Source organism: Pezoporus occidentalis, unplaced genomic scaffold (genome assembly GCF_034315485.1).
Source record: "Pezoporus occidentalis ecotype Australia unplaced genomic scaffold, CSIRO_AGI_Poc_V1 ctg368, whole genome shotgun sequence".
In the NCBI taxonomy this organism is placed as follows: Eukaryota; Metazoa; Chordata; class Aves; order Psittaciformes; family Psittacidae; genus Pezoporus; species Pezoporus occidentalis.
The window spans coordinates 153,374-172,318 of record NW_026915679.1 but is presented as its reverse complement, the minus strand read 5'-3'; the positions used below and the strand labels follow the sequence as shown (position 1 = coordinate 172,318).

Here is an 18,945-nt window from a genome sequence, read left to right as displayed (position 1 = left end):
GCTGTAGGTGGTTGCTTCAGACTGTTGAACCTTTCAGTGCTTCTTCCTCAAAGCTCTGTCACTTCATATCTGAAAAAGGGCTTTAAGGAATCGAAGCTGTAGTACTCCCTCACCTGTCTCTCATAGCTCCATTGTCACTTCCTTAGAGATGCTTTATCTGTTCTTAAAAGCCTTGTAGTAAAGGCTGAATGACCTCTGGAGGAAATCTAGGGTTGCACTCTTTAATCTTTTTAATGTGTGTTTTTGTGTAACCTATATTTGCACAAAGGATGCTGAGGGCAGTTTATTTCCTTCGTCTCTGCAAGTCAACTACTTGAATGTAATTTTCCAGCTTCTTGTTTCCAGATTAAATTCCTTGTAGATTGCTAAGGATCTCTGTCCTCTTGTGCTAAAAAGGATCTTTCTTTAGCTGGCCCATTTGTATCCTGAAATCTAATGCTCAAAGATAGAAGGGGCATTCTGGCTGAGATCTTAGAGTAGCATATAGTAGAAGGATTTCTGTTTTGTGCATCCTAATGTGGTATTGTTTCTTTTTGTAGCTGCAAATAATACTCAGTTTTGTCCACCAGAACCCTTTCTCTCTGATTCATTTCCTAGTTCAGTTCATTTCAAAGGATCAGTCACAGAGTGGTTGAGGTTGGAGTGGGCCTCTGGAGATCATATGATTCAAACCCTTCCTCCTCATGCAGAGTCAGCTAGAGCAGGTTGCTCCGCACTTGGCCCAGTTGGGTTTTGAGTATCTCCACAGATGGAAGATTTGGGCAACCTGTAAAAAAGTGTGCTTCCTTGTGTTCAAGTGGAATTTCCTTTTGTTTTCTTTTCTTTTCTTTCCATTTTTTTTTTTTTTTTTAATTTTTGTCCATTGCCTTTTGCCCTGCCAGTGAGCACTACTGAGAAGAGTAGTACTCTTCATTCTCTCCCGTCAAGTATTTAAAAACATTGATAAGAGTCCCCCTAAGTCTTTTCTTCTTCAGGCTGAACAGTCCCAGCTCTCTCAGGCTTTACTGATATGAAAGATGCCCCAATTTCTTTATCATCTTTGTGGCCCTGTACTGGACTTGCTGCAGTTAAGTCCATATATCTCTTGTACTGGAGAACCCAGAACTGGACGCAGTGCTCCAGGTGTGGCCTCCCCAGTGGGGTATGAAGGGAAGGGATCACCTCCCTTGACTTGCTCTCAATATGTTGCCTAATGCAGCCTAGGATACCACTTGCTTTCTTTGCAGCAGGGTACACTGCAGTCTCATGTTCAGCCTGGTGTCCACCAGGATCTCCACAGGGCCTTTATTGCAAAGCTGCTAGCCAGGCAGTCCCCAGCTGCCCATTAATAATCAACCCCTTGTGCTGGTGCAAGGGGTTGTTCCTCTGCAGGTGCAGGACTTTGCACTTCTCCTTCTTGAACTTCATGAAATTCCTCTTAGCCCAGTTTTTTTAATAAATTGTTTTAGGCTGATGGCAGACCCTTTCAGAACCACATTAGATAATCCTTTAATTATCACAGTGTAACTTTAATAACTGTTTTGTGTACAGTGTTGGTTTTGGGTTTTTGTTGTTTTTTTTTTTTTTTTCCCCTAACAAAGCCAATGCTATATTCTTCCATCAGGATCAGACACTCTTTCCTGGTAACACCTGCCTTTGTTAGAAGCCTCATTAAGATCAGGATGAATCCTGCTGCTGCTGCTTTCCTTATCTACCAGTTGTTACTTGCCAATGTTTGTTTTACACTTAGTGAGAAATGAATGCTTTTGACATGATTGGTGGAGAAACTTGATTTTGATCTGCCCGTGCTCATCCCTGTGCATCACCATCTTTCTCCCCAGACATTTTAGAACAAGAGGGAGAAATGTGATTAAGGTAGCTATCAAAAACTTGCTGCTATGAGACGACAGGGCCATCCTTGGCTCTGAGGTCTGCTGATGATGTTTGTTTCTTTTCCTGCTGGAATATACTGGAGAATCTGAGCACAGTCCTTATCTGGTGCTGACTTTTAGAAACATGCTGATCTGGTGCTTACTTTAGGAGACACTCATCTGGCTGGTGCTAACTAATTTTAGGAAACCTCTCCTTTCATTGCTTTTGTTTAGCTACAGGTATGTTCGTATTGCCTATAGTGAGGAGGCTTTTTCAAGGCTGCTTACACCCTCTTTGTGAAGGCAGAATGAACTTAGAAGTATTTTCTTAAAATGTTGAACATCTTTCTAAAAAGAAACGGAAGTCCTGTCTCCAGGAACAGCAGAAATCAGTCCAAATCCCTCTCCAGTGCACAACTGTTGAATTATATATATATATATAATTTTTTTTTTTTTGGTCATGGAAACATGAACAATGCAGCTGTTAAATCCCTTATTTGGGCTGAAGTCAAAAGAACTTGAAGCAATGTGAGACAACACTTGGGAACTTTCTGTCTCTGAAGTTATCTTAGCTTGTTTAATCATACCGTAACCTGTGCTGATGAAAGGGACTGATGCTAAGTTGGCTTACTTAGTAAAGTCTCAGGAGACAGAGGACTTCTACTCCCTGCTGGCCAGCAGGCAGAGATTAAAGTCAGACAGGGTCATCATGTCCTAATGTTATGGTGACCAGAAGTTTTAACTCTGCTGCTCATCTCTTAATTCTTCAATGCTATTCTTTGCCAGTGGAGAGGAACAGCTTGGACTTTGAGGAGCACTGAGCGTGTTATCCTTGTCCTGTCATAGTAGTAGTGATAGCTGTTTTTAAGACCCTCTATTTTAAAAAGACGTGCTGTGTGGCAGGCTTGCTCAGCTCAGCTGAGGAGTAGGCAGCCTCCCTTGAGGCAGTAGCAAGTGACTAAAACTTAGATGGGTCATTGCTCTTGGATATGGAAGTTGGGAAAGGTCTGTGTGATGTTTCTCTTTTATTCATCATGCAGACAAGAGTGGGATCAATCTGAAATAAGTTTCTCAGCTGAGGGGAAAGAAAAGGTCTTTTATGGGTAAAAGTGACCTTCTGCCCATTGTAGGAGTGCAGTTTTGGATCGCCAGCCTGGGCTCTGGCAGTTGCCACCCCCTAGAGCCAGGGATATGAATGGCATCATTCATCTTCCCTATTCTTAACTGCTAAGTGGAACAGTTTCAGCTTATTTATTTATTTATTCTTGGCTTTTAACAGTAGATATATTCTTTCTTATTTTTGATTGCCAGAAATGAAATCTGAGGATTACAAATAATTATAAAATATCTAAGTAAATTGGTAGCTGTACTCAGTATATCAAATCACCATTGATCACCATCACTTTTGACTTCAGCAGTTGTTCGGTGAGGGAGATGGTCGGCATTTTATGAAATGATATCAAGAGTCATTACATAGAGGCAAATGTGTCCCTGTAACTAACTGAATCATGTTTCATTTATCCAAATGAAATATATAGAATTGGAGCCATGCAGAATTTTGTTTTCTCTCAAAGCCTTAGTGATATTTCAGTTTGTGACTAGCAGAGCTGGAATTAGGTTTTTAACTTTTTAAACTCATGAGAATGGTTTAGGTAACCATCTGTCTTGTAACTGCCGTAAATGTGTATATGCAGCTTAGAAGCTGCATAGCCTTAGAGTGGATTCATTGAGGTCAAGTGTGGGTCATTTGATTTATAACCACACCACCTTCACTCTGTATTGAAATCTTGTCTTGGAATTTTATGTTATTAATGTATCTATCTAGGACCTCAAATACAAATTGTTCTTGTGCAATAGGTGATAGAAATATTTTTTTTAAAACCATCAAAACTGAGAAGGTGCGTAAGACTTCTGGACCCCTGCAGTGCTTGTATTTGGGTAACGTTTTTATATGGGAGACTCCAAAATCATATTAATCATATGCTCAGCCATTATACTCTTCTTGAGGCTTCCCTTTCCCTTCTAAAGTTAATAAGCCCTTTCATTTAAAAGTATTTTTGCACTCTAAAATGCAAGTACAATGCCTTTGGAGATCAGCGTGCTGTGCAATCTTTTCTGTCTCCCTGCAATACCAGCTGTTGTTACGTGGTAAGTATAACTGGAAACATAGACTGGGTACTTCTCCTTTGTAAACCTCTGTCCTGGAGGTATGCCAGAGAACTAATGCCTGTAAGACAAGTGGATATTCTGTGTAAGGGAGCTAGATACGCATTGCATGGCCCGGTTACATGAAGAGCCGGTGTACCGTTTGTGCTTTTGCCTTTACAGACTCATCTGGAAACAGTTATCTTGGGTATTTTTTTCTTGAATGGACTTTCATGTTTTCTGTTGTAATCTTATGACTACTTTAATACACTTCCCCTCCCCATTAGTGGTTTGCTGGATGGGTCTTACCTGGTTAGGGAGTGTGAAGGGAGGGGGGTTGAAACACACCACCTCTTTCTGGCAGTATTCTTCAGTCACTCTAGTCTCTGTCAGCCCAGCAAACAACACAGCTGGAGTGTTCACCATTTGAGAAATGCAATTGTTGGTTGCAAGCAGAACACACACAGGAGAGAAAGAACTGGAGGTGGCAGGGCAGCCTCTGAAAAAAAGGGGATCTGACAGTCTATCAGGTGCATTTTAAGAAGGAAAAATGCTTTCCTTGAAGCACACAAATACTTTGCACAGGATAATGTAACATTATACACAAGGAGAGGACATCAGTACTACAGCAAGGTGCTGTAGCTCTTACAACCGTAGAACAGTTTCTTCTGCACCTCTGCCTTGCTGATAACTCAAATGGGATTGGGGGAAAGTAGTGGGAAGAGACTTAGTAACAGGATTTTTGCAAAACTCCAGTATTTCAATGCCTTCATTTTCCTGAATCCCGAAGAAGCTACTGGAGAAGTACCACATACATGTTTCCTGAGTGAACACCTTTACAGGAAATCTGCATGTGTTAAAGGATGGGGTGGAAAGCAAGTAATAAAAGTTTTGGCTATTTATTTTTCACATTCCCAAGAACCAGGTACTTAAATGCACCTGTTTTCTGCCTCTAGTTGTGAAAGATGACAGAAGCTAAAACACTCGTGGCACATCCTAGTTCTCCCTTCTTTTGGTAAAGATGTTAGTGGCTGGGAAACAAATGAAGATATACATGGCTGAGGCTGAAAAGAATATCCTTACACAACCAGGGAAGAGCATCAGAGAATGAAATGCAAATGCTACTATTGGTTACTGAAGTATGGTAAAAGCCCACCCAGGTCTGCCTGTGACCTGGAGGAAGATAACTGCAGTTGAGTCTCTGTCTGACTGGCACTGTGTCACTCTCAGTACTGTTCAGTGGAGACAGATAAGGTCAGGCCCAGCAACTCATTCCAGGCACAATCCAGAATCTGTTTCTTTTAAAGAGACAATAACACATGGACTTTGCTTGAATTTAAAAGGTTGCACTTTATTTAAGTGTACAGAGATACTTTGTTATTTGTACTTAGAAAACACTTGCTCTCCAAACATTTCAATTTCCTTTTTCATTTTCTCAAAAAACATTAAAATTAGTGAAGCTAGGTCCCATGGGGAAGGGTTTGTGCATTGCTGGATTTGATCTGTGGGTTAAGCATCTCTTTGCTGCACCTAGTCTTGTTTTGCTTTTAGTTCCTGATTATACCTATAAGGGGAAAAAGAAAACAAGCACAGACTAAGAACATAACGCTAATTACAATAACAGTATCTTCCTAACAATGTGTTCAGCAGAGGAGGTTTAAAGTTAGAACAGACTTGAGGGTGGAAACTCAGGATAGCACAGTTTAGCTCATGTATGAAGTTTCTACTTAGTTGCTGCAACTAAGTTTGCCTTATTCCTGGCCGGCACAGAAGCCTCAAGAAATAGTAATTAAAAAGGAATTAGAAAATGCTGCTCTACTTAAGAACCCTTCAGTCCAGCTAGAACTGACATGATTCAACACTGAAAGTGCTGAAGGAGAAGTGCAAAGCTTATGCGGAGGAGAAAATCTAGGCTGTCAGTCATACCTACAGCTTTTAAAGAATGCCTCAGACCCAGAAACTACAGCTTACATAGCACGTTCCTTAAAATGTGCTCTAGTTACGCTGAAAAGATTTAAAACTTCACTCAACTGGGAAACTAACAATGAAGCAAAAAAAGTTCTGCAGTGTTTAATTGCTCAGTTCCTCTTGTCTGTTGCACTGACATGGAAGCTGGTAGAATTTATAAACTCCTACTTAAGATGAGGTGTTGTGTCCCAGGATGTAGAAATTCCTGCTGAATACATACCTCCATATTCGGTAGAGTTGCGAACCACCAGCACAGCCAACAAAGAAGTTCACAGCAAACAGACTCCAGTTCTTAGGAATAATAACTAGAGAGTACCTTGACCAAATAAGGCCTGTTGAATGAAGGGGAAAGTTTAAAGATGTTAAGTCTTTAAAGTGAAATATTCAGACATTCTCTTAAGTTTGGACACAGAATCATGAGCCAGTTTAAGCAAACAGATTTTATAACCTCATGTTAGACAACTGCTTTTCTTATACCTAGCCATTGCTCAGTTATAAAGCACATCAAGTGGTGGTGGGACAGCTACTGGTATGTACTGCATTTTTGCAAAAAAAAAACTAGATAATGGAGTCAATCATAGTCTTAATAGCAAAGAAAGATCCTCTGTACTCTACAGCAGTCAAGACCTTAATTCCCCAGCACAGCTGCAGGGTAGTGTCATTTTGCTGTAGTATACCCAGCCTCTTGCAGGGTACTCAGCTTAGACATTATAGAATCCACCAGTCAAGAAAGGTCTACGTATTATGTAAAATGCAGAGAGAAAATAAAGTCTAGAGAATGAAGGTGGCAGCTGCAATTTTGATTTTCAGCTTGAGCTGCTACAAGTCCCACCCATGACAAGATAAGGTGGAACACCTTGAATACAGGTGGTTGTTTCTGCCAGCATGAAAACTGATGACAGACAGCAGTGCAGCAGTCCATGTACCACTGCTTCCAAGTTCTTTTAACACATAGGAGTTCTTTCCAGTTATGTTAGTGTAATTGCCCAACCACTCTTTAATCCCTTAAACTCTGTTCTAGAAGAGTCACTGTATCCTGGAGATTTTAGAATTGCTTCATCTATAGGAAAGGAGGTCACTTAGTGGAATAAGTGGTATAATTGTAATTTAAGGGATAAAACTCAGACTTCTAACTCTTTAACAATTTGCTCTGGACAATTCCAAATTAAGACAGATGCAGAAAATTAATATAATCACAGAACTCTTACAGTTTTAGTAACAAGCATAGGCCTGTCCTGGAATTCTCATCTGACAGGAACACTGAGACTTAGTGTATTATAGTTAAGCCTTTTCTGTAGAAGCAGGTTAGTACTGATGGAGGATTCTGGAAGAAGGTTTAGAGAGGGTGCTGCATAAAAGAATACAGTAACTTTGGCTTTACCTGTGGCCATTAACACTGCAGACTGTGCTGTGCTGAGCTTTTCTGCTGGTCTGGTCATATCAGCCATTCCAGCACATACCAAACCCTGTAATGACAAATTCGGTGAGCCCCAGTTCAGTATCTGGACCTCCTTTAACAGACCTCCCTCTGCTTTACAAGGGGAAGTTGCTTCATACCTCAGTGCTTATTCCATAGGCATTATGCAGGAGGTAGGATGCATTACACTAGCAGAGTAATTAGACTCTTGGAGACACCATCTACTTCTAATCCCTTGTGGTAGGAGTAAGAACACAGTTGTAAGGGGTGCACTGGAATTTTATTGGCTGGCAGTAAAATTCCAGGCAGTGGCAATTTTGTATTAATTTAAGAACAAGGTTAATTTAAGCACAGCTGCTTAAGAAAGCAGCTTCCTAAAGTTCAGGCTAAGATATTGCTGTTAAAGATCGATGTGATACCATATACACTGAGGGAGTAAAAGTGCTACGTTTTAAATATAATTTCAGTAAAAATAGAAAACATCTAGGTGAAGGGAGGAATAGCTTGGCTGATGTACTTTACAACTTTGCTAGCAAATATGCTTGATTTGATTCTTGTGTTATTGCCCTCTACTGGAAATAAAATTTCATGCTACAGGAGTTCACAAAAAAAGAAAGCAAACAAAATCCCACAAATAAGAGAGTCCTAATGCTTTTAATCCACTGACTGCCATTAAGGACTCCTTTGGCTCCAATCAAGAAACCAGGTTTTAAGGGTAGAGAAGTCCATATGCTGCCTCACTTATAGGACTGATGCTGTTGTAGTGGTGCCACAGAGGTACAGGCTTCCAGCACATGTAGGTAAGTACCTCTGCCGTGTAGGGGAAAAGTTATTTTAACTTCTCAGTGAAGAACTTCACCATTTCCTGCATGTTCATAAAATAAAAAAAAAAAATAAAATATTTGTGTATGCTCTTTTGATACAGCAGTTGTCAATACCAGCCTGCTAAGAAGAGTTGCCTGTATACTTAGGCTCAGGAGCATGTCACCTGGAAGAGCCTCTGAGAAAGGGGAAGGTTAAAACCATGGTTTCTGCAGCTCCAGTTTAGAATGACAAAGAAACCAAACTACAGCTTGGAGCATAACATGTTGCCGTGGCCTATAGAAAGTTGGGGCTCACAAATGGGAAACTTGGGAACCAGCTGGTAATAGGAAGAGCAGGTTATATCCTTGCTTGTTATCAAACACAGAGATCAAATTGCTTTATGATTTTAGAGGTCATTTATCTATACCAATACAACTAAGAGGAATACAGTGATTTAGGAGGAGACGTTTACTTCACCTGTGCGCAAACATAGCTAGGGGGTGTAACCAAGTGGGAAGCAGAGAGCTACCAACAGCCAAAATGGCAGCTGCCCTTTTTTTTACCTTTTCTTAAGATTACCTTGCACTCTGACATGCTTTAAGCTGCCTTCAAATTACAGTACTTTTCAAATTCCTCAATCTCAGAAAAAATACATACTTAAAGAGTTTTGAATTATGCCAGTTCATAACTTCCTTAAGTTTCACACAAGAAAGCCTTTCTGAAACTTTCAGCAAAAAGTACAGGTTTTTGACAAAGCATTTCCCCCCTCCCTGCTATCTCCCCTGCATGTTGTTCTGTATGTTATTAGTGCTAGTTTTGTTCCTCCCTGCAAATTAAAAACTAAAGCCTTGGTATTAAATCTTTGTGTAGGTTCAGATATCTGCTGGGAAACCACTGCTTGCTCAATGGGTCGCTGCAGGTTGCACTTTGACAGACATCCAGACACTAGCTGGCATTTTATACTTACCCATTTCATAAGAGGTGCCCAGAAAAAAACTGTTTTTGGACCTGAGGGGAGAAAAAGAAAAGTAGTTAAATTATTCAGTGAGATGTGGCTGGTTTAATACACACAGTAAGTTTTGGTTTGTTTTTTTAAATAATGAATTGTGTATATTAGCAGTTTCTACCACTGTACAAGCTCTAGCATCATCCTTCAGCTATGTAATCAGTCATCCCATTTCTGCAACAGGTGAGTAGGATTTTGTTATTTCCATTTTTAAGAAAATAAAAACACTAGAGCAGGCAAAATGCATATATAACGAAGAAAGGATAAGTCCTAGAAATAGTGAAGACAGTGTCTGTAATGATTAAAAGCTACTCTGCAGCTACTCTGACAATTAGTATTTGAAATCTTTGTGAACTCTATCTTGTAAACCTCCAAAATACCTTATTACTAGTACTGTAACAAGTCAGTCCCTCCTGCTCTTCCTAAATCACAGCCCACCTCTTCACATTACAGAAGACATGCAGCACAGCATCATAAGTACGAGTACAAATTGCAAGCCTAAGCAGTAGTAAATGTCACAAGGAGACTGTCCTCATTCACCTGTAATCTGCACCTCTGAATAACCATGTCTTTCTAGCAGAAACAATGCTTACTACTCAATCCACCCAACACCCCAATAATCTACCAATAGGCAAAGGAGGAGTGTGGGGAAGGAAGGCAAAAATCTAGAGAAAGAAGGGAGAAAAGTCAATGGAATGAGATCTGGGAAAACCATCTCTTTTGCAAATAAATCTCTTACAGCAGTGGCAAAATGGCAAATGGTTGGTTAAAAAAAGGTACTCTAATGCCATACCTACAATGTGCAGATGGCCAACCATGCCAGAAATCATCCAGGACTCCTGATTGAGGTCTTAAAAGAGAGACCACAATCCAAAGCATCAACCCACCACACTGGGAGACAGCCGGGACACTGGCTCCGGTTTCATCAAATCATGTTAAGGTTTAGGTCTTGCTAGGCCACTGCTCAGCATTCTGATAACATGCAAGATGAAGCCAAGTTTTCACTGTAATATGTTACATACTATGAGTAAAGTTTTTAAATATAAATGACAACCACCAGGACTTTGGTTGCTTTCTTTTTATGTGAGCTGATTTGTCACTAACATTTTGGCCTTAAAAAAGCCTTTCAGTAACTGTTTATACTCCCTGTTTTAGGAGCCCTCAAGTTTAAAACTATGATTTGGAGAAAATTAACCATCACCTGTGAAGCAAGTCATAATTTGGGGAATAACACAGACTGTTAAAACTGTCGGTTGTGTCATCACCCTAAAGCCAAATAAGCCCTATAAAAGGGCAGGGCAACTGCAGCACAGACAGCAACAAAAAGTAGATTGGCAGCTTTGCATAAAGCCCTCTTCAGACCCACAGTGCTCATTACAGTGATCAAATTTCAAACTGCAGTTAGTAACTACTAGGATTATTTTCCTTGGGTAACAACAAAAGTGTTTTTTTTTGTTGTGTTTTGGTTTGGTTTTTGTTTTTTTTACTACAATATCGGGGGTTGTAAAACCACTAAAACCATCTAATAGTGTTGAATAAATACAGCTGACTGTTCATCCTTTAAAGGCATAAACTTCAGTTGCTGTTCTTTTAGCCAGCGACTTAGAATCATACTGCAAATACAGCTCTTTATAAATCAGTCTTACAGAGGTCCCACAAATATAGCTTTAATTACTGCCATCTATTTTCTTCTAAACATTCAGATTTGGAGTATTAAAGAATGTGGGCTGACTATTATGAAATTTACATTCCTTAAACAGCTTGTACAGTTTTCAAGATGACTAATTTTTATTAATAATAGATAACCCGGTAATTTAAAACTGCTGACTACAAAAGTAAGAAACAATTGAACCAAGGTACAGAGCCAAGCTTGTTCTAACTGTCAAATGCCTTAAGCAGATCACCTCTCCTGGAGGCATTCTAGTAAGCATGCAGCCAAAGTGAGCTCTTCCCAGATCCTGATACCTGGATGAATTTTTCAAGGATGAATTTGACAGCAGCACATACAGCAGCAGGGGCATACCAGAGGCTAATCTGGATATCATATGTGTGAAGATTTTATAGAATTTATGAGTTCTATTAAGTATTAAGTCTTTGTCCTAGACAGTTTAGTTTAGTTAGGCAAAATGAACAAAAGAGGCCAAAGGAGAGCACAAGCTCAACCCATGCTTCCCCAAGGCTGCCAGGAGCATTGTGGTAGCCTGTACGGCAGGCCTTTCACTGTCTTCCAGCAGCCTCATGCTGTGCAAGCCAAAGAAACAGCTTTTCAGACCACGCATCAGTTATTTTACTGGAAGATGTCTGTGCCAGAAAAGCAGTAAACTTTGTTCTTAATTTCTGACAAGTGATTTGTAATTTCATGATAACAATGCTCATATTCCTAAATTAGACTCAAAACTTGGATATCACCGGGGATAAAACATGAGCTTTTCATTTTTAACCTACTTCTTTTGCAGGCAGAGTGACATCTATTGGATAACTTTTTCACAGAACCACCCTCAAGACATTTAAGGCTTAAACAGAAGTGGCAGAGGTTCAGCTTTGATGCTCTTCAGAGGTTCATGCTTCCTCTGGCTTTTCTCACACCATCAGCACGGATTACAGCAGATATATATGTATATATATATATGTATACATTCATACAGAGTCTCTAAAAATGGATTTTTTAAAAATTATTTTCATGATTAAGGTAGTGGGAAAAGTGGCCCACAGGCAGTAGTACTGTGAAAAGCACTGCAAGAGAACTTCCAAAGCCTTTTTTCCATTAGTACCACAGTTCTGACAAAGAATGAACACAGATGTTCCCAGTGCTCACCATGTTTTGTTTTCAATAAAAGCAATTGGAAGCTGCCACATTTCACCCAAGACGAACTTGGCACTTAGAGGCTTGGCACCTTTACAAGGGAAGTGCTGCATGTATTGACTCTTTAGACATTAAAAAAAAAACTTTAATATTAAATATATACATTGATCTAGTGAATTCAGTGCAAATCAGACATTCTGATAACTGCAGTTTTCACTCTTTGATTGTGACTTCTTTAAAGCAATAGTTTTCATTTCCAGAAAGGACTGTTAGAGGAGGACAGAACAACTGCCTAAAAACTAAAGTCCATTTTCACAGTGCATATTCCAGGTAGGTGAAGAGTCAAGGATGCATACCCCACTGAAACAAAACAGTGGGAACGACAACCTATGGAATTTCAGGATTTTATCGAGCACTCTATTTAATTCCCCTATGCAAGTTGTTTACATGACAAACATCACCTAAATGGCACTGAAGAGGATCATTTTACGAGAGATTTCTCCCTATTAACACAAAATCCCATGTTTGCTTAAGTAAAGATAAGATGTAGGTCAGGTAAAGGTAGCTCATTTCAGGATAACTCAAGCCCTTCTTTTCCCACAGGCGTCTTTCAACTACAAGAGTAGCACCAGTTGACTTCGGTTAGAATGCCTAAGTCGGCAGAAAGAAAATGAAGCAAACAGCTGCCGGACTTAAACCAGAGTACACTGCAAGATCAGAAATCCTTACAGCGCTCCCCGCTGTTTTTTTCAATGCATCCATTAGCAAGAAGTGACTGCTGAAGCCTTCGGGGCCTTCTGGAAACCACCACATCCCCTAGGTTGGGGCTCGGCTCAGGCAGCCCAGCCGCTCCCAGGGTTCAAACCACGTGGTAACGAGCAGGAGCCCACTCATCAGTTTTCCCCATACACCCAGAATCGGAGTAACGGAGGGGTGCGACACCGCTGTCTCGCGCCCTGCTTCCCCCGCAATCCCAACTGGCGCGGCCGTTACCTGCCGGGTGGTTGTAAAATGGTCGGAACCGCGGTGGCAGCATGAGTTCGATGCGGTCGAGCATGCGGTGGTAAGAGGCGCGGAGCCCTGAGGCGGCGGCCGCCATGTCGGGAGGGAGACGGAGGCGCAGGAGCCTAGCAGCAGCAGTGAGTCAGCGGACTAGCAAGCACCTGCACCCCCCTACCTTCACGACCCACCGTCCTTTCACAGACCCCAACAGCCCCGCCCATCTGTCACCCCCGGCCCGAGGGGAGGAGCGCCGCTCGCTGCACGCTGATTGGTGGTCTCTGCAAGAGGCGTGGTGGGGCTGAAAGCTTCGAGTAACGCTATTGGTTAGGGCGGCCTACCCCCACCGCGTGAGGAGACCTGATACCAGCGCGCTCTATTCCGGCCGTCTTCGAGAAGGGCACGAGCCCTCGGCTCAGAGATGGCTGCCGGGAGCCGCTTCACTCTCCCATTCAAGATGGCCGACGTGCGGAAAGCAGAACCCACGCCCAAACCCAAGATGGCCACACTGTAGCTTTACCGCTGGGCTCTAGAGCCGGTTTGGCCGGCGAAGCCGAGCGCGTTGACGTTATCCGCCATTTCCACAACACCCCATTCGGGGAGGGGCAGGGCAGACCCTCCCCCCTCCCCGAGACGCTGCTACTGGCTCCCGCGAGACGCCCGTTGTCTCGGAGAGCTGCCGACCCCTCCTTCACGACAGGGGCGGGGCTCCGCGGGGGTCAGTGCCCCATGGAGAGGGGCGTGGCGTAGCGCCGCCGCCGGCGGCTTTCCTGCTTCTCGTCGGTGTCTCGGCACGAGCCAGTCGGCCGGTCTATCGGTTTTCATGGTTATCGCTCGGGGCGCCCAGCACCACCGGAGCGCCCCGCCTTACCCCGTCCTTTCGCCGCTCCCCTTTCGCGGGGGCCATGTCCCGCGGGCACTGCCACCACCTGCTGTGGGACGTGCGGAAGCGGAGCCTAGGGCTCGAAGAGCCCGGCCTGCTGCGGAGGCACTACCTGGGTAAGGGCGCGCGGGGCCCGCAAAGCCGTCCCCTGAGGTGAGGGGAGAGAGGGAGGGCGGGCGGGACGCCCCTCCCAGCAACTGCTCCCACCTCTCCCCTTTGCGTGGGAGCAGGTGGTAGCGGGTTCTCTTTCCCGACCCCTCCCCGCGGGGTGCGCGCACAATGGCGGCGGGGGGCGGCTTGTCGGTGCTGTCCCCGGGAGGGCTGAGCCCGGTTCCCTCGTCCCGGTGCTGCGGGGTCGGTTCCGCCTTCACCTCCTCTTTTAGGAGTAGCTGGCTCCTAAGTTTCCTGTGTCGCGCGTGGGGCTGTCTCCCCACCGGGCACGCAAGTACCCCCGTCCGCCCTCTTCCTCCCCCGCCTCTCCCTGAAGGAGCTGTTGCATGAGGGATCGCGGCGGGGAAGTTGGCGCCCGGGCGGTGGCGGCGCCTTAAAATAGACTGGGAGCCGCGTATTTGCTTCTCGGGCTGAACAGGGTTGACTGGCTCTGAGCCTGTAACGACTGCCTTACAAAAGCGTAGAAGCGCCAGGATAACAGTGGAGATCTCGGAGTTCCCCGGCTTTTGGAAGCCGATCGCTGGGCTCAGCCAGTTGAGCAGCTTGTTGTGTGCCAGCTTGTTGAGCCGGGCTTTGTGTTCGCAACTGCTGGGCGGGGGGCGTGGTGGCCCGTAAAAGCGCTGCAGCTCCGGCTTCTGACTGCTGCGTCTGTTAAACGCCAGTTATTTTCTTCACTTTCTAAGCGCCCCAAGTTAAAAATAGCGTTAGTTTCAGTTTACGAGGCCACAGGGAGGTTTCTCCAGCCTGACGAAGCTGTTGATGTTCTTTGTAATGGCGAAGGTTGCATATATTCTGCATCTTACCCTTCCCCAAAGTATATATATTTAAAAATACTTATTCGCTTGTTTTGGGGGATGTGGTGATCTATCATATATCATAATGATGCTCCAATTTGGGAGAGTGGGATGGCTCTCCAGGGAAGATGGTTTGTTGGTGGCAAGCATGTTCTTTTCCGCTTGTGTGGCAAAGTAAATTCCTGATTTAGAGCCAAAACATAGAGGAGGAACTTATTTACAACGTCGTAGAAAGTGTATCTTTTTTTAACTCCATGGCACTTCTAGCTGTGGTTAGTGTTGTTTTCTTTAGGTTTTCCAGTGGAATTTAAGGTGACATATCACATTACCAAGTCTAACTCATTGGTTTTCTGTCTGTGGTCCCTGAGCAGTCATCCACAAAAGGTAATCGAGAAAAGCAAGGTCATTGCTGGTAGGCTTCCACCTATTATAGAGAGAGTGTTTGTATATATAGCACCTATGTGCACACAAGTGCTTTGGCAAAAAAAGAAACCAAAACAAACCCACAATCAAAATAACAAGGCCCTACAATTAAAAAAAAAAAAAAAAAAAAAGAGTTGACTTTTTTTTTGACTTTTGTTATGTCTTGACAGCTGGTCAAGTCTTCACTGAGGATTGTCCTAACATTCAGTGATCAAACATGGTTATCCTTCTGACTGGGTTCTTAAGTGTAGTGTGTAAATTTTGAAGAAGGACCGTAAAACTTTTGTTTCTACGTGATTGTGTCTCTGACAGTTGAAGTATTAAGATTTGATCAGTAGAAATCAGTCTCTCAGATTTAGTAAGATGTTTTTTCCTGGACAATAAGGTGTTTTTTCTTTCTCCAATAAAATGTGCATAAGTAGTTAAAATCCCTTTGCTGAGTTAAGGTCTCATATTTACTGTTTTCCATTTCATCTAAACATGCTCCATGGCTTTATAGCCTTGAGAAAATAGGACCTGGGAGAGGCTTCCCACTGAATCGGTGTTAATATCTGCATTGGTGGTGGCAAAAGTTGCTGAAGTCTTATTGACAGGCTTTTAATGAAAGAGGTTAGTACATGGTGTGCTTGCCTTGTGGAGCCATCACACTTGTGTTCAAAATGGTACTTATGGCCTTAATAGACCCTCTAATTTTGCTGCTAGTCAGGTGTGACTGCTCATGTGCAGATTTACCAGACAGCGGGTCTGTTGTCATGCCTTTTTGCGTACAGTTTAGTGTATGTATGCGTCTTTTTTCTTTCAGACTTAAGCAATTCTACCTAGGAGCTTTGTTGTTTGAACATAGGTTGAGAGCGCAGTGGTCAGACAGGTAATGTTGTTCGTTGCTGCTCTAGTCTGAATGGAAAGTATGGTTTCTTCCTATTTACGCTGGTTTTAAAGTGTTTCAACAGTCTGACAGAACAGATGTAAGTAAAGCATTTCATTTTGACTTAGTAAATAGCTCTGGGAGACTCAAGGCATTGTGTATGTGCATTTATTGCTTTTTGTTTGTTTGCTTGGTTTTTTTTTGTTTGTTTGCTTTTGTTGGGGTTTATTTTGGCAAAATTGTCAAAACTACTGTGGATACCACTACAGACTAAAGCAGGTTATAAGTTTCTTGTTTGCTCTTTCTCAGTAAACAAATCAAAGGAGAACCCTAACAGCAAGTCCAAAACTAACAGTGCTGTTCACAATGTGTTGGAAGGAAGATGTGTATGTACAAATGATACTTGCATAGTGAACCATTTGTGTTGTTCTGCTACAATGTAAAATATGTGGAATATTGAAGGCAACTCTGTATTGGAGGAAAACATCTGAGAACTAATTGCTTTTTCCCATTTACTCATTGTTTTAGTTTCATGTGAACTGGCAATCAAGTGGCACTCTATTTATAACCTCTTTCAGCTTTTGAAAACAGCTGCTCCAGGAAGGATATGTGCATCATACTGTATCTTTCAATACAGATAGTTCATTCCTGAAATTTATATCCATGCAAAACTTTGTCTGATTTTGCAAGGTCTCTAACTAATTGCTCTGAAGCCTACTTGGTTCTGGACAGAGTTCCAAAGGAAAGTTTTGTGGAGATGAGGCAATATATACGTACCTGGGGCATATCCTTCAGACGTTATCATTTGTTAAGAATTCCTGCTGTGGTGATAGAGGGAAAATGGGAGTCTTACATATCTGTTAGCTATGTTGTGTTCTGCATTTGTAGGCTAATTAGTATCAGCTTCAGACAGCATTTGTATCTGAAGTCTCCAGATAAAGCTAGGCCCTGGCTCTCAGTAATATTCTTTTCTTTGATTCAGTTTGGGCATTCAATCCTGTCTGCTGCTGGTTTACAGATGGAAACTGAGTTCCAGTTGTTAAAGTCACAGTGCTTTTACGGAGAAAAACACTGATAGTAAACTGGAGTATCCAGTTTAAATTTTGCCTTGAAACTGACTAACATTATTCAGTCATGATACTTTCCCAGACAACCCCAGTTCTTTGTTACTATTTTGTATCATTGTGGCCATATTTCTGTGACTGAAGAACATGCCAGTTCCAGTAGCAGGTAAGTGTCTGGTGCCATCACAATAAAGGCCTTTATGCAGATAAAGTATAGCATATCATAATTGGACTAGAGAAAGAGTAGCATGGTTTTCTTGCAAGAAAGAAGTGAGTCCGTAATTCCTCTGAAATATTTAATGTGATAGGTTTGATGGGTTGGTTTGCTTTTCTATAAAGGGTCATGCTTCTGAGGATGGCTGTTTAGCCATGAGGAAGATGGAGTGAGTGTGTGTGTGTGTGTGTTCAGGGCTTTTTGTTTGTGTGTTTTGTTTTGTTAACTGACATGACAGGTATCCAAAGCAGATTTGTTAGTCTAGTTTGCAGAGAGGAACTAATTCCATTTTTTAGCTCAGAGTGACTGTTTGAAGGTGTGGTGCTTGACACAATGGAAGCAAGTATCAAAAGAATTCAGTTCTCCCTAATCTCTGATATCCTTTTTCACATACTATTTTCTAACACCATCTTTCCTTGTGACAGGAAATTTTTAGCCTTACCAGATTTCTTAAAGATAGTGTTGTGATGATGTCTACTGGTACGTACCGGTCTGTACTGCTCCATACTGGGATGTGTAAATTTGCAGATGACACCAAGTCGGGTGGAAGTGTCGATCTGTTGGAGGGTAGGAAGGTCTGCAGAGGGATCTGGACAGGCTGGATCCATGGGATGTAGCCAGTAGAAGGAGGTTCAACAAGGCAAAGTGCTGGGTTCTGCACTTGGGCCACAACAACCCCCTGCAATGCTCCAGACTTGGTAAAGAGCAGCTGGAAACTGCTCATGGGAAAGGAGCTGGGGGTGCTAATTGATGGAGCTGAGCATGAGCAGCTTGTGCCCAAGCAGCCAGGAAGCCACCGTCATCCTGACCTGTGTCAGCACCAGTGTGGCAGCAGGGCCAGGTCAGTGATTGTCCCCCTGCACTGGGCACTGGTGAGTCTGCGCCTTGAATCCTGTGTTCAGTTCTGGCCCCCTCACTGCAAGAGAGACATTGAGATGCTGGAGCAGGGCCAGAGAAGGGCTGTGGAGCTGATGCAGGGCCTGGAGCACAAGTGGGATGGGGAACAGCTGAGGGACCTGGGAGGATTTAGTCTGGAGAAGAGAAGGCTCGGAGGGACCTTATCGCTCTCTACAACTGCCTGACAGGATGGAGGTGAGGGGTGGGGGGGGGGTGGAGCTGGTCTCTGCTCCCAAGGAATGAGGGATGGGACAATAGAGAACAGCTTCAAGCTGCACCAGGGGAGGTTTAGATGGAGATGAGGAACAATTCCTTCCCCAGAGGGAAAGGACCTGCTGATCTTAAAGGTCTTTTCCAATCTAGTTGATTCTATGATTGTATGATTTCTGAGCTCCACTCCCACTCTCTTTAAAGACTGTTTCATATCTTACTAAGTTTTTCTCATCCTATTTTTCAAGATTTAGGAAAGGTTTGAAATCTGTAAATCAACTATAAGGAAACCAGCAATTAGGTTGATTGTGGCCAGATTTTGTAAAGTTCCAACAGCTGTTGCTAAAAAGAGAAAAGTAAATATATTATTATGTAGATAGTAGAGTGATCAGGTGTCAGTCAATCCCCGTCTTTACTGATATTAACCATAAT

General features: G+C 42.8%; 2 protein-coding genes across 7 annotated transcripts in view; one reads left to right on the top strand and one right to left on the bottom strand.

Moving 5' to 3' along the window:
- Positions 1–5,320: 5,320 nt before the first annotated feature.
- On the bottom strand, positions 5,321–13,223 carry MPC2 (mitochondrial pyruvate carrier 2). The gene is made up of 5 exons (XM_062631100.1): positions 12,987–13,223; positions 9,152–9,192; positions 7,345–7,429; positions 6,184–6,295; positions 5,321–5,559 (listed from the first exon to the last, which is right to left on the bottom strand). The coding sequence occupies exons 1-5, from the start codon at positions 13,090–13,092 to the stop codon at positions 5,526–5,528; spliced, it is 378 nt and encodes a 125-aa protein (XP_062487084.1). The 5' UTR covers positions 13,093–13,223; the 3' UTR covers positions 5,321–5,525.
- A 538-nt stretch (positions 13,224–13,761) lies between these two features.
- The window catches only part of DCAF6 (DDB1 and CUL4 associated factor 6), an 84,546-nt gene continuing 79,362 nt past the window's right edge, over positions 13,762–18,945 (top strand). For 4 of the 6 annotated variants that reach the window (XM_062631096.1, XM_062631095.1, XM_062631094.1 and 1 more), the window contains exon 1: positions 13,762–13,991. In XM_062631096.1, coding sequence (XP_062487080.1) covers positions 13,898–13,991 — 94 coding nt within the window. In that variant the 5' untranslated portion in view covers positions 13,762–13,897. The remainder of the gene's footprint in view (positions 13,992–18,945) is intronic. The other 2 variants (XM_062631097.1, XM_062631093.1) reach the window with 1 other exon arrangement.